The sequence below is a fragment of the Suricata suricatta genome, chromosome 5, assembly GCF_006229205.1.
Source record: "Suricata suricatta isolate VVHF042 chromosome 5, meerkat_22Aug2017_6uvM2_HiC, whole genome shotgun sequence".
Taxonomy (NCBI): domain Eukaryota; kingdom Metazoa; phylum Chordata; class Mammalia; order Carnivora; family Herpestidae; genus Suricata; species Suricata suricatta.
Window position 1 is genome coordinate 152754364 of NC_043704.1, and position 13405 is coordinate 152767768.

General features: G+C 58.9%; 1 protein-coding gene across 1 annotated transcript in view; it reads right to left on the reverse strand.

The window, feature by feature from the left end:
* Positions 1 to 13405, reverse strand: part of TTC21A (tetratricopeptide repeat domain 21A) — a 35345-nt gene that overhangs the window by 11801 nt on the left and 10139 nt on the right. The window contains exons 7-15 of the mRNA XM_029938788.1: positions 13312 to 13402; positions 9947 to 10028; positions 7789 to 7887; positions 6693 to 6885; positions 4935 to 5032; positions 4582 to 4782; positions 3585 to 3714; positions 1961 to 2118; positions 1525 to 1740 (exon numbers count right to left, since the gene is read on the reverse strand). Coding sequence (XP_029794648.1) covers positions 1525 to 1740; positions 1961 to 2118; positions 3585 to 3714; positions 4582 to 4782; positions 4935 to 5032; positions 6693 to 6885; positions 7789 to 7887; positions 9947 to 10028; positions 13312 to 13402 — 1268 coding nt within the window. The remainder of the gene's footprint in view (positions 1 to 1524; positions 1741 to 1960; positions 2119 to 3584; positions 3715 to 4581; positions 4783 to 4934; positions 5033 to 6692; positions 6886 to 7788; positions 7888 to 9946; positions 10029 to 13311; positions 13403 to 13405) is intronic.

Consider the following 13405-nt stretch of genomic DNA (forward strand, 5'->3'; position numbering starts at 1 on the left):
TTCCCCTTCTGGGGGCGGGCTTGGTGAGAAGCTGGGGTCTCGAAGGGACCTGTGGCTCACCGTGGAGCCCCCAGGTCTGCAGATCTGTTATCTGAGCCAAGCAAGCTGCAGAACTCCTCGTCAGGTTATTTCCCTCCTGACTTTCCTCTGGCCACGTCTCCTAGAAAGGAGTCTGGACAGAGAGCAGAAACGGGGCGCTTTGGCAGGGGTTCCTGGTCGGCGGTCCTGCCCTTCCACGGGCTGGAACGGAGCCGCTCTGGGACTGCCCCTGCCTCTCCCGGCTTGAGCACATCTCCAGCTCAGAAGGTTTCAAGCAAATGCAGGAGCCTCAGGCCCCCACTCGCTGCAGCCCTGCTCGCTCTCTCCCCCGACAGTAAGGTCTGAAAGGACGGGGACCTTGCTGGCTTCTCGCCTCTGTCCCCAGCTGCCACACGGTGCCTGGCAGCTAGCTGGCCCTCCATCAATAGCTGAGTAAATGACTGACTGAATCAACTATTCTGGGATGTGGCTGTTCCCTGGGTTTGTTATAGATGGAGATTCCTTCTCCACTTTTAACTCTTGGGTTCCTTTTGGCAGATTTAAAGGAGGAAAGTACAGCAAACGGGCCTCCACGTTCCCATCTCTGCCCACAAGGCAGTTTTTATTTTTTTAATGTTTATTTTTGAGAGAGAGAGAGAGAGAGAGCGAGCGAGCAAGCGCAGAGGAGGGGCAGAGAGTGAGCAGGGGAGGAGGCAGAAAGAGAGAGGCACAGAATCGGAAGCAGGCTCCAGGTTCTGAGCCCCACACAGGGCTCGAACTCATGAACGGTAAGATCATGACCTGAGCCGAAGTCAGAGGCCTGACCGGCTGAGCCCCCCGGCACCCCCAAAAGGCCGTTGTTAACTTTAAGGAGAAAGGGCCTCCCGGCTGTCCCTCCTCTACAGCAGGACCTTCGCAGGGACCAGAGGCCCAGTGCCGGTGGGCCACAGGGACGGCCCTGGGGCTCTGCTGACAAACCTGCTGCGGTGAGCAGAGCGGTGAGGACCGGAGGCCTGCCCCGCCCCCACCCGTGCTCCCGCTGCTCCTTCGCACCAGGGTGCGGGTGCTCCCTGCCTTTGCCAAGCCAGACCTGCCCAGGCCCCAGGGCTGCCTCATACGCTTGGGCAAATCATCTACCAGAAAACTGCGAGGGGACACAGTTCACAGAGGCCAAGGCCGTGGTGTGATGATGGTGGCCTCTCCCCCGACTGTGCACTGCCACCTGTGGCTGCCCTGAGGGGCCTGCGTCTCCGCCTCTGTGAGGTCCTCATGGGGACAGTGAGGCGGGCGGACAGGGGCGGGTCAGGCGGGACTCCGCCGGCTTGGATGTTACAGAGGGCACCGGGGCCACCGAGGCCTTCGGGCAGGGGAAGCTATACGCCCACGTGGTCAAGGCTCAAATAGTCGAGCAAATAAACATCAGCCAGAACCGAGGAGCCAGCTCCCGGGCTCACCCGACCTCCCGCGTGCCCCAGTCCCAGAGGACGAGAGCGTGGCCCGTCTTACCAGTTGCCCGTTCTTGCGGAGCGCATCCACCAGCTCCAGTAAGATGGACAGCCGCTCGCCGGGCTGCGTGGAGGGCCCGCGGGCCTTCCTGCCCTCTTCCGCCTTGCGAGCTGGTAATTTCATGATCATTCTCAGCGTCTTTATGGCTCCTGGGTAGTCCCCGCACTTGCTGAGGACCCTGGCCTTGATGAAGTGGTAGAGGGGGTGGTCTCGGACCTGCAGGAGCACAGAGGGCGTGGGGCTCCGGACTGCTGCCACTGCTCCCCGCACCCGGACCGGAGAAGGCCGCGGAACCCACGGTGCGGCCCTGGCCCTGGGCCCGCAGAAGGGCCCGAGGGATGCAGGGGGCTGGGGGGGCCTCTCCCAGGGCAGGCAGGGGCTGCGGCCAGCTGGGCTTTGGGGTGCAGGGTGGGCGCCGGGGCCCAGGGGACCCCACCTGGAAGTTGTGGCTGACGCCCAGCTCCAGGCTGTGGGAGCACATAGCGAAGTTGCCCTGCGCCAGGTAGACGTGCGATGTGAGGAGGTGGACGTCCACGCACGAGGGGTCCAGCTCCAGGCAGCGCTGCAGGGTGCTCTGGGCAGTCTCCAGCTCTCCTGGAAACGACCAGCAGAGCTCCACGTCCAGGGGGTCCTGGGGACTCCCAGGACCCAGAATGTAAGGGCAGAATGAGTTTTATATGTCCCGTTTCCTGGAAATACCCAAGTCGGCCGTTTTACCCAGTTCTGTTGTTTCACTCAGTCTCTTCTTGAAATCGGAACCACCCAGACGAAAGCCAGGAGGCCCAGACATGCTGTGACCCTCAGGGACATGGCTAAGTCACGTCACTGCCCTGGCCCAGAGCTCTGGGGATGCTCCGACCAGGACACCTGACAGTGTCAGCAGCTAGAGGAGTCCCGAACTGCGGAGCACTTGCTCTGTGCCCAACACGTGCAAGCGCTTTCGGAAGGTCAGGGTTGGTTACCACGTGCCCAGCCCTGCGAGACTGGCAGAATGGCCTGTGCCTTTTAGATGTAGGACCGGAGCCCAGTTACGTAAGGCACTCCGCTCACCAGGGACAAAGTCAGCATTTAGACCCAGGAGCTGATGGCTGCTCTGCTGAGTCGGCACTCAGGGGCGAGGGCTCCCCCTGCAGCCCGGCCGCAGTAGTGTCAGCCCAGGGGTGGGGTGCAGACAGCTTCGGGGAGAGCGCCCTGCTCCGTCCAGGGCTCTCAGCTCCTGCTCAGGGTCCCACCCCCTGCTCCTTCCCTGTGTCCTGCAGAAATGCGCAGGTGTCACTATGGCAACCAAAGCTGCTGGAAACCTCGCTCTGGCCCTACACTTGCTGCTGGGAGGGCTCCTGCCCTTGCCCTGCACCCAGGGGCCCTGGATGCCTGTGGGTAAACCTGGAAACCCAGATGAAAACGGGGAGGCCCATGGATGAAGACAGGGTGGGGGGTGTCTCTGCACAGTGTGACCCACACGAGGCCACACACATGCCATGGCATTAGGGACCCTCCGAGAGCCCCCAGCACACCAGAGACAGGCTTGTCTTCCAGACAGGCCGGGTGCAAGGCCGCAGGTGGAGAGAACTCAGGCCTCGGCGGCTTCTCCCCCGTCCCTCCCTCTCCAGGACCTGGGCCTTAGATGGACGAAGCTGGAAGGATATGGCTCAGCCACCGCCCCATGATGCCCTCCTGACCACCTTCTAAAATCTGCAGGCTTGCCCCGTCCCATCCCGTCCCCGGCCTTGGTTTCCTCCGTGGAATCACTGGCTCCTAACAACGCAGCCCGCTTCTGTGTTCTGGGGTCGTCTGTCGCCCTCGCTAGAAGGCAAACCGCACTGAGGCCTTTCTGCCTTTTCCAAGGACGCTTGGATCCCAGGACCGGGGCAGCCCCTGTGCGGATCTCAAGTTCAGCCCCGTTAGGGGGCCAGGAGCAGGGCGGGTGGGACAGAGCCCTGCTGGTGGGTTCTGGGGAGGGGAGGCCAGGCCGAGGCCCCCTGGGGAGGGTGCCTGTGTTTGTGTAAAACACCCAGGCAGCAGGGCTGCGAACCCAGCCGAGTCTGCCCGGACGGGCTCACCTGAGAGGTACTTGACCTGAGCCATCAGGTACAGCGGCTCAATCAGAGCCGGCGCCACTTTGACCACGGGGCTCAGGATCACAGCAACTTGTTTAAGAAGCGGAGACACGATCTGGCCTGGTGCCCGGGGCTGCAGGAACACGGGGCCGGGCTGCACGGTGTGCCCCGTTCCAGAGGGACCCCCGAGGCGCTCAGGCCACACGCTCCCGGTGAAGGAGTCTTCCCTCACTGCACCTGTCTCTTCTCTGCTCCGTGGCACCTAGTGCTACGGTGTAAGCTGCAGAGGACGGGGACCTTGTTTTGCTCACGGCCGTGTCCCCAGGACCTGACAGGGTGTCCGGCACATGGGGGTGCTCGTGACAGGTATTTGTGGCATGAGTCTTTCCCCAGCTCTGGGGGTGTAAGCCGGCAGGAGAAGGCCCTGGCCCCGGAGGCCGAGAGAACAGGCAGCGAGGAAAGCAGAGAAACAAGGGGAGACTTCGGAGAAGACTTTGTGTGAACGGGAGCTGGTTATTGTCTGGGATGGAGGCGGAGGCATGGGGCGGGGCTCCGGCCCTGCGAGTGGGGTCTGTGGACCACCTGGGAGCCTGTTCAAGATGCGGGTCCCCTGCCAGCCTCCCCCTCCCGCGTCCCCCCAGTCAGAGTCTGCGTTGGAACAACTCGCAGGTGATTCATATGCTGCACATGCATGTTTCAAAAGCAGTGGGTTCCCCACCTCGGGGGCTCTGAGCAACCTGCTGTCTGGGCCAGATGGGGTCCCTGCCTCTGTGCGGACCTGCGCCCCAGACCCCGCCATGCAGGCGGGGGGTCTCTGTGCAGACCTATGCCCCAACCTCGCCCTGCAGATGGGGTGTCTGTGCGGACCTGCGCCCCGGACCCCTGCTGTGCGGATGGGGGTCTCTGTGCAGACCTGCGCCCCGGGCCCCGCCCTGCAGATGGGGTGTCTGTGCAGACCTGCGCCCCGGACCCCTGCCGTGCGGATGGGGCTTCCTCTAACCTGCTTGGGGCAGAAGAGCAAGAGCTCCCTGGCAATGCAGACCAGGAAGAGGGGGTCCAGCTTCTCCAGGTACTCGGTGCCCAGGGGGAGGCCCTGCACGCCGGAGAAGTGCAGCTCCGCAGCCTCCTTCAGCAGCGGGGCGGCCTCCTGCTCCCCCCTGTGCCTCCTGGACGCCAGAAGGCCCTGCAGGAAGACCAGCACCTGGGGAGACGAGCACGCAGGGTCTCGGCACCGATGCCAGCCGGGCTGCAGGGGCGCAAAGCCGGAGTCCAGGCCCCGGGCTGCTGGAGGCTGGGTGGGGGGCACGGCCCAGACATAGGCCTGGAGTGGCCACGCCCCCAGGCGGCTCTGACCTCAGACTTCCCGAGGGACTGCTGCACCTCCTTCAGGAACTCCAGCTGCTGCTCAGCCTCCTCCAGGTGGCCTTCCAAGATCTGGCACCAGATGATCCCTGGGAACAGGGGTGGAACAAGCGTTGAAGAGCCAGCTGGGACTGCAGCTGGCGGGCCAAGAGGCGCGGCTGGGACGGCGGAAGGAAGGGGCTCTGTGCCGGCGGCCTCTCCCAGCGTCCTCCTGCTCTGGCCGGGGCCCTGCCTGTCTCCCCCGGGAACCGCCGTCTGCGATCTGGGGTTGAACTCCTTCAAGGACATCTTCCTAAGCATTAGCTCGTGAGGAACGTGTACACGTGCATGTTACACACATCGGTTCATGCACAACCCACCCCATTCTCCCTAACGAAGACATAATACTGCCCTGTGGCCGGGACATTTATGTAACTAGTGCCCCAGTGACGGACACCTCATTTCACATCTAGTTTGCTTTTGATGCTTAAACGGTACGGCACCTCGACAAACATATTTCCGCGTTCTAATTCCTGCAGTAGGGCTGACTGGGCAAAGGGCATGTAGGTCTGAGACGCTGACGGCCACAGAGATGTTGGCATCAGTATCGCTGCCGGGAATCTGAGGGCAGCCTTCCCTGCAGCCCCGAGGACACGCTCAACTCTCAGCCAGCGTGAAAGGTGAGTAACAACTCCGTTTAGTTCCTGCTTCTTAATGGGGAAAAGGAACGTGTCCCCATTGGTTTCATGCCCCTTTCCTTTCTACTCTGACTCTCCTTTAGCCTGATTTTCTTTTAGGTGATTTGTTTTCTCTTTATAAATATTAAGATTATTACCCCTTTATAGCAAACATTTTCCACTAGTTTGCCATTGGCAAACTTTTTCACTGTCTTGCCATCTATTAGTTTAAAATTTTTACACAGTCAAATCGGTAAAATGTTTGCCTCTAGGGCTTCTGAGTTTCCCCCGGGGGAACCCAAGTCCAACTGAACTTTTATGTTTAAATTTTTAATTCATCTCGAGCTTTTAAATTAAAAAAATTTTTTTAAGTGATTTTTACCCGATGTGGGGCTTGAACTCACAACCTCAAGATTAATAGTCACATGCTTTACCCACGAGCCAGCCAGGTACCCCTGAAGTTCATTTCTGAGTATGGCATGACCAGGAACGTCCTGTATGCTTCTCCTACTGGATGGATGTCCAGCCTCGAGGTGACGACCCCCAGCGCCGTGCTGGATTGAAGGTCCGGGTTCCTGCCCGTCTGTCCCCGTTCACTCGGGCGTGGCCTGGAGTGGACGTTCCCATCATTCCGACTGCGCTTGGAGTTTGGGAGGACAGATCCTCTACGCCTACTGTTCCTCGTTTAGGGAGATTTCCTGGTCATTTCGGTGTATTTATTCCTGACTGTCTTCCTAGTTAACACCTTGGTTTTCCCTGATACCCGTCCCACTATTTGGCTCATCTATGGAATTAATGCACTTTGCAGTCGTATCTGTAATTTCCAGTAACTTTTTCGGTCTCTATAATCTTTGTCGTAGGAGCCTGCTCTTCCCCTACTCACTGACATTATCGCCTCTGCAAACGCTGGCGTTCATGGGGGAGGGGAAGTCTTTCCTGGATCTGGCTTTACCTTTGCTGGAAACGCACCCATCACGCAGCGTCCTCCAAACTCACACGCCCTCGGGGGGCGCCTGCCAGCGCCGCCGTCCCAGACCGGAAGGCTGCCCTGCCCCCCGCCGTCCTGCCCCCACTGGGCCCACACTGCAGAGACCTGTCAAGGCCGCCACGCTGCTCTCGTCCAACTTCATGGCCTCCGAGTACCACAGGGACGCCTCCTTCACTTGGTCCTGCAGGACGAAGAGGTAGCCCAGCTCCGTGGCCACGTGGGCGGGGGAGGCTGTGGCCATGAACGTGCGCTCGATGAAGCCGCACACGGGCCGCAGGACCGCCTGGTGCCTCCCACACTGCAAGGAACGGGCGATGGGAACACGGAGACCCGTCGGTCCAGCCTGTCGCCGCAAGGCCGCGTCGGAAGCGGGGGTCCCTTTGGCAGGCCTGTTGCGGGGCGCTTAGGAGAGCCTCGAGGTGCCCGTGACCCACCTAGCTGGGTCTGTGCACGTGTCCGGCTTCCACAGGGCCTCGCACGGGCTGCGTCTGTGGCGCTTGCCTCCAGGCACGGGGCCCTCCGAAGGACCCACCTCCTGGCTGAGTCACCAAGGTTTTCAAAAACCGAAGCTGGGTGAGAGGTCTCTGTGCCCTGTTGACGGGAAGTGGCCCCGAGGGCAGCCCCAGTCCCTGCCTCGGTGGAGAGCCAGCAGAGGGCAGCGGACACAGGCGTGCCTCTGAAGGAGGGACAGTGTCCCGACCCCATGGCTCTGGCTCCTGGGGCCCCACCGCGAGCCCCGTTTTGCAGCAATTCCTTCTAGTACATGTGCTTTGGGGCGGCAGGGTGCGACAGAGACAGACTGTGGCCCTGGTGTGTCTGCACTGCCTGACGGCAGGGTGGGTGCGGGCAGGCTGGACTTCCCAGGTCACTTTCACACTTTCACTAGAGGCGGGCGTGGCTGTGCCCTGTGACAGCCCCGACACTGCTCCCCCACCCCCAAGCGAGGAGCCTCCTGCTCTCAAGGCACTACCAGCCCCAGGGGCTCCGATCTTTCTAGAGTCCCTGAGCAGCCTCCGGGCCAAGGAAACAGAGCGTGTGCAATACAGTTACGGCTCAGACTCGGGTAGGGGCCGCTAGGGATGGGTCACCGGCCTGAGAGGCCAAGTTTGAGCCCAAGAGGGGAGGGCAGGGTCCCCGGGGGCTCCCCTTAGGAACACCCAGCAGGAAGCACAATTTCAGAACCTTGGAAAGACCCTCTTACCAGCCTGCTGACCACAAGGATTTTTTTAAGATGGAGGCTTGGATTTTGGGGCTCTCTTGTCTCCAGTGCCTTAATCAGATTTCTAACATGATCAGCAGCCTGTGGGGACAAAACAGACAATGTCAGGGGCGATACAGAAGATGGGAGAGGGGCGGAGGGCCACAGCCGTGCTGTGCCTGAGCCTCCCCGGGAGATGCGAAAACACGCGTGCTCGGAAGCCAGCCCCAGGGACCTGGATTCAGCTGGGCTGGGGTGGGCCCAGGCACCGGTATTTTACAGCCCCGTGGTGGAACTTTCAGGAGCTCATTCACCCAAGAGCTGGCACTGGCCCTCCGTTCACGGATTTGAGGAGAGAAGTTGGCCTCTTGGACCCACCAGCCAGAGCCAGAAGCCAGGTGTCGCGGCGCCCACCCAGCAGCCCACCGGGCCGGCAGCACGCCAGCGGGGCTGGCCCCAAGAGCAGGGGGTCACGGCAGGTCCCTGGCCCTGCGCCTCTGCTCCACGGTGACACGAGTCACCGCACTGGTGCCCCGTGTAAGTCAGCACAGCGATCTGGCCTGTCCGGTCCCGCACACAGAGGAGCAGAAAGGTCAGGTGATTTGCCAAGGTCACCCAGCGAACCGGGGGACTGACTCCAAAGCCTTGGTTCTTTCCAGCTGCCCCCTCTGTCCATTCCCCGCTGAGGAGTGGGGACTTCTTAGTTCCTGGCCGCCAGAAGGACCAGAGAGAAAGCCTGGATAGGGCGGGTCTCCTCTGCTCAGTAGGGGCGAAGCAAGGCTAGCACCGAGCAGCCTGGGCTGGGGAGAGGGGTAAACCCCAGGGACTGAGGTGGGGGGGAGGGGGGGCATTGAGGCAACTCTGCCCCTAGGACCAACCCTCAGGCCTGCCCAGGAGGGCTGCCCAGGGCGCCTGGGTTGTGCGACGCTGAGGACAGACCCACCATTCTCGTTCCGACCCCGAGATGCTGGGGTCTCTTGGGAGAGTTCTTCCTAAATACGGACAGTACCCTCCGCCTCACCCAGCCCACAAAACCCAAAACCCCAGAGCCGGGCAGAAGGAACCGGAAGCTTCCTCTTCTCGCCATGACCTCTTAGAGACTCTCGATTTGCCACACGTTTACGTTATTTATTCAAAACGCTAATGGAGATGTTTGCGGGCTGTTTAGGGTTTCTGTGGAACACGACAGGGCTCAGAAGCAAGTGTGGGGCCAGGCCGATGCCTGAGCAGTTCGGCTCCTCTTTAACAAGATGGCATTTCAGTTGAGGTCTGTCCTGACGGGGCCTTTCCTGCAGACCTACATCGTTGGAAATGCCTAACAGAGCGCATGTGTGGTTTCCTTTATTCACAGAAGTCTGCGTTAGACAAGACTTCTCTCTGCCAAAACTCGCCGGAAGAGCCGGCAGTCACAAGTTTGAGGTCTCCGGTGTTGGAGCACCCCGAGGGTGCGCGCGTTCGGGCGGATACGACCGGAGGCCATCCACATTCAGAGGCTGTTGGGGGCTGAGAAGCAGGCGGCCCTAACGTAAAAAAATCGGATCCCAAAGATCACAGGAGGGAGCTCCTGAAGGGTGTCCACGGTGGAGTGCAGATCCGAGGTGTGGACAGAAGGAGCCCTGGGCTGTTGGGAAGGTCACGGTTTGGACCTGGGAGGAGTACGGGGACTGGCAGTGGAAGGGACCTCGTGTAAACACCCGTAATGAAAACTTACTGACTTGAAATTAAAAGAAAAAAGGCATTTCGGGAAATCTGGCAGCTCTCCTATTTGTGATCCTATTTAGTCTTTAAAACCACCTCATGAAGTGGGGGGAATTGTCTGCAGTTTGCGAGCGAGGCCCCCACGGCTTCGCGGGGGCGGGGGGGGGTGCCAAGAGCCTCCTCCCAGCTGTGCGCGTCTCAAGGCCTGGCTTCTGGGTGTGGGAAAGAACTTACTGGGGCACTTGGGTGGCTCAGTCGGTTAAGCGGCCAACTTCAGCTCAGGTCATGGGTTTGTGGGTCCCAGCCCCGCGTCGGGCTCTGTGCTGACAGCTCAGAGCCTGGAGCCTGCTTTGGATTCTGGGTCTCCCTCTTTCTCTGACCCTCCCTGGCTCACACTCTGTATCTCTCTCTCTCAAAAATAAGTAAATGTTAAAAAAAATTAAAAAAAAAAAAAAGAACTCACTGTGGCCACGCCTCCTCTTGCGAGTTCATGCACGGCGAGGACCTGGCAGGCATCGATGCTGCTCCCGTCTTTTTCTAGGATTCTGAAATAGGATGAGGAGCCGCATGGACCAAGTCTTCCCGGCAAGGCCAGGGGGCGTGGCAGCCACTTCTGATGGTCTCGAAACAGCCATTCTTTCTCCTTTTAGTGACAGAACGCCAGGCGGCACCTGCGCGGCTCAGAAGGGTAAGCATCTGACTCTTGATCTCAGCTCAGGTGTGTATGTATGTCGGTATGAATGTATTTATTTTTTAAATAGGCTCCATGCCCAGCATGGAGGGAGTCCAAGACTTGAACTCACGACCCTGAGATCAAGATCTGAGCTGAGATCAAGAGTCAGATGCTTAACAACTGAGCCATCCAGGCGCCCGTCAGCTCAGGTCATGAGCTCAGGGCTGTAAGTTCAAGCCCTGTGCTGGACTCCTCACCAAGCATGGAGCTTCCTTAAGATAAACAAATAAACAAATACTAGAACTCCCCACTTGGCCGGGCACAAGGCCACCAGAATGAAGAGGACGTCCCCTCGCCGCTCCCCGAGGCTGAGCTGCGGCCCTGTGACAGCTCTGGTCAGCAGGACGTGAATGTGGTGCCCCATGTGACGCCCGGCTGTGCCGTCCATCTCTTCTCTCTCCTCCTTCCCGTGAAGGCGGAAAGGGGGACCCTGTGAGCCACGTCCTAGCTAGAGTGGCAAGACAGAGGGGCGCGCGGCCCTGCAGAGTGGGGGTGCTGCCCTGGCAGCCCCCGGACTTACACCTGGGAGACGGGACAGCCCTGCACGTTACTGAAGTCAGGTGTCTGGGTGTCTGACAGAGGCCTGTTCGTTCTGAAACGCACACAGGCGTGATCTCGGTTCCGTGGCCCTGGGGTGGCGGAGAGGAGCGTGGGGGACAGCAGTGGCTGTAGGATGGAAGGAGCCTTGCTTGCCATCACGTGTATCATCGTGAGGATGCAGCTTCCGGTCATGCATACTGCGGGGTTTTCAATAGTCTGGGTCTTTATAGGAAACCTCATGCATTTTTCAGCTTGGTCAGAGATGCCTTCCGCTTCATAGAGGGTCACTCTAGGGGCGCCGGGGTGGCTCAGATGGTTGAGCATCCGGCTTCGGCTCAGGTCATGATCTCCTGGTTCGTGGGTTCAAGTCCCACGTCGGGCTCTGTGCTGCCAGCTCAGCGCCTGGAGCCTGCTTCAGATTCTGTGTCTCCCTCTCTCTCTGCCCCTCCCCCACTCACACTCTGCCTCTTTCTCAAAAACAAATAAACATAAAAAATAGGGTGTTATTCTAATGAACACAGAAAATTCTAACATGATTAATTAGGTACAGTTAACATTCAAACAGTTCTAACCATTTGTGGTGATTCTGAAGGTACTGTGAACAAAAAAATTTGGATATCAAAAAACCCTGTAAATATTAAAAAAAAATTTATTTTAAAGAGAGACAGAACCAGCAGGGAAAGGGCAGAGGGAGAGGGAGGGAGAGAGAGACAGAGGGACAGAGACAGAGACAGAGAGAATCCCCAAGCTCAATGCTCAGGACATTGAGATCATGACCTGAGCTGAGATCAGGAGTCAGATGCTCAACTGACTGAGCCCCCAGGCGCTCCCCCACTCCCCCCCCCCAAAACACTTGTAAATAACTTAGGGACTAAAGAAGAATTGAATGGTACTAGGAAATTCTTAGAGCCAAAATGATACTGGAAATATATGCATCCAAATGTGTAGATACTGCGAAAAACGGTACCTTGAGGGACATCCAGACTTACACACTGAGGTTCTAAAAGCAGATGGGGAACGGATGAGCTGGGCGTCCAACTCAAGTTAGGAAAGGAGCGGAACAGTCCCACAGGGAGAAGTTGCAAGAAATCATAAAGAGCGGTTGTGAATGAAGTAGAAAACAGAGATGTGGTAGAGACCATCTACAAAACTCTAAGCTGCATCTTTAAAACGAGTCCTAAGGGGGGCACCCGGGTGGCTCGGTCCGTTAAGCGTCTGACTTCGGCTCAGGTCAGGATCTCACGGTTCATGGGTTCCAGCCCCACGTCGGGCTCTGTGCTGACAGCTCAGAGCCTGGAGCCTGTTTCGGATCCTGTGTCTCCCTCTTTCTCTGTGTCTCTCTTTCTCTGTGTCTCCCTCTCTCCCTGTCTCCCCTCCTCCCATTGTCTCTCTCAAAAATAAACACTAAAAACATTTTTTAAAAAGACTAATAAAAGAAATAAGTTATTCTAATGTTGATGAACAAAAATAAGAGGAAAGGGAAAAATAAATAATCTTAGGGATGGAAAGAGAAACACACCTAGAGGGCGCACAGGGATTTCAAAAAAACAACAGGGCCGGGCGCCTGACTGGCTCCGTCCGAAAAGCAGGAGACTCTTATCTCAGGGTGGTGGGTTCAAGCCCCACGTCGGGCAGAGAGGACTTAGACAGACGAACAGGTTCTGCGGGCACCACCAGCTGACGGCCTCTGGGGGGCTCGGTGTGGGGCTCAGCCTGTGGCGGCCCCGCGGCCCCAGAGAAGGAGGCCGTGTGCACTGAGGTTGCGGCCTTCAGCCGGGTGCTCCCGGCGCCCCACTGGCCGGAGGCCACGCCTCCAAAGCAAGCTCTGGACCCAGCTCCTGCCAGGCACCCTGGCCGGTGTCAGCCGGGCGGGCGGCCAAGGCCCACACACGGCGCCCTGTGGGCAGAGCGGGCCCGTGCCGTGTCCATGTGTCAGCGGCCGCCTCTCTCTGAGACACAGTGATGACCATCCGGGGAGTCACCGTCTCCACCGGGAAGACGCCTGCCTGTGACGGGTTTTGGTTCTGAACTTGGGGTGTGTTACCAGCGTTTAGTAACGCCTCATCGTGAGGACGGGTGATCGCTCAGGGAAAGAAAATCAGTCCGCGAACTCTCTCCGGGGAGAAAATCAGTAGGGTACAATCTAGAATTACTTAATAAAAACCGTTAAGGCATTAGAATTTAAAGAGAGAAGCTTCAGTTTATCTGGAAAATTCCATCCTCAGAAAACCGTCCGTGAGACACCCCTCCCCTCGCAGGGGTCTGTTTCCGCGATGATGATCATGCTCCCAGGGGTCTGACTGGGTGTCTGGCCTCCCGTTACCCCAGGACCTCCAGCCTTGGCGCCGGCGGATGTGCCCAGCCTCTGCTGTCACCAGGGACCCCCCCCAAGTGTTGATCACTGTAAGTCACACTCACCATTTAGGACAATTAACAGTGAGCACAGCGGTCTCCCCCCGCTTCCCCCCTTCTCAGAGGCAACTGCTGAGGCCCGGTGGCCCTGGAGAGAGGAGGGCCCCACATTTGTGCGGTGGCACCCACAACCCGCACCTCACCTGTGCCCCATTTCCACCGCCTGCTCCCAGTCCTGCTGGGCCAGGAACAGCCGCATCTTTAGGACCAGGGCTGGCAGGAAGCTTCCCGAGGGGA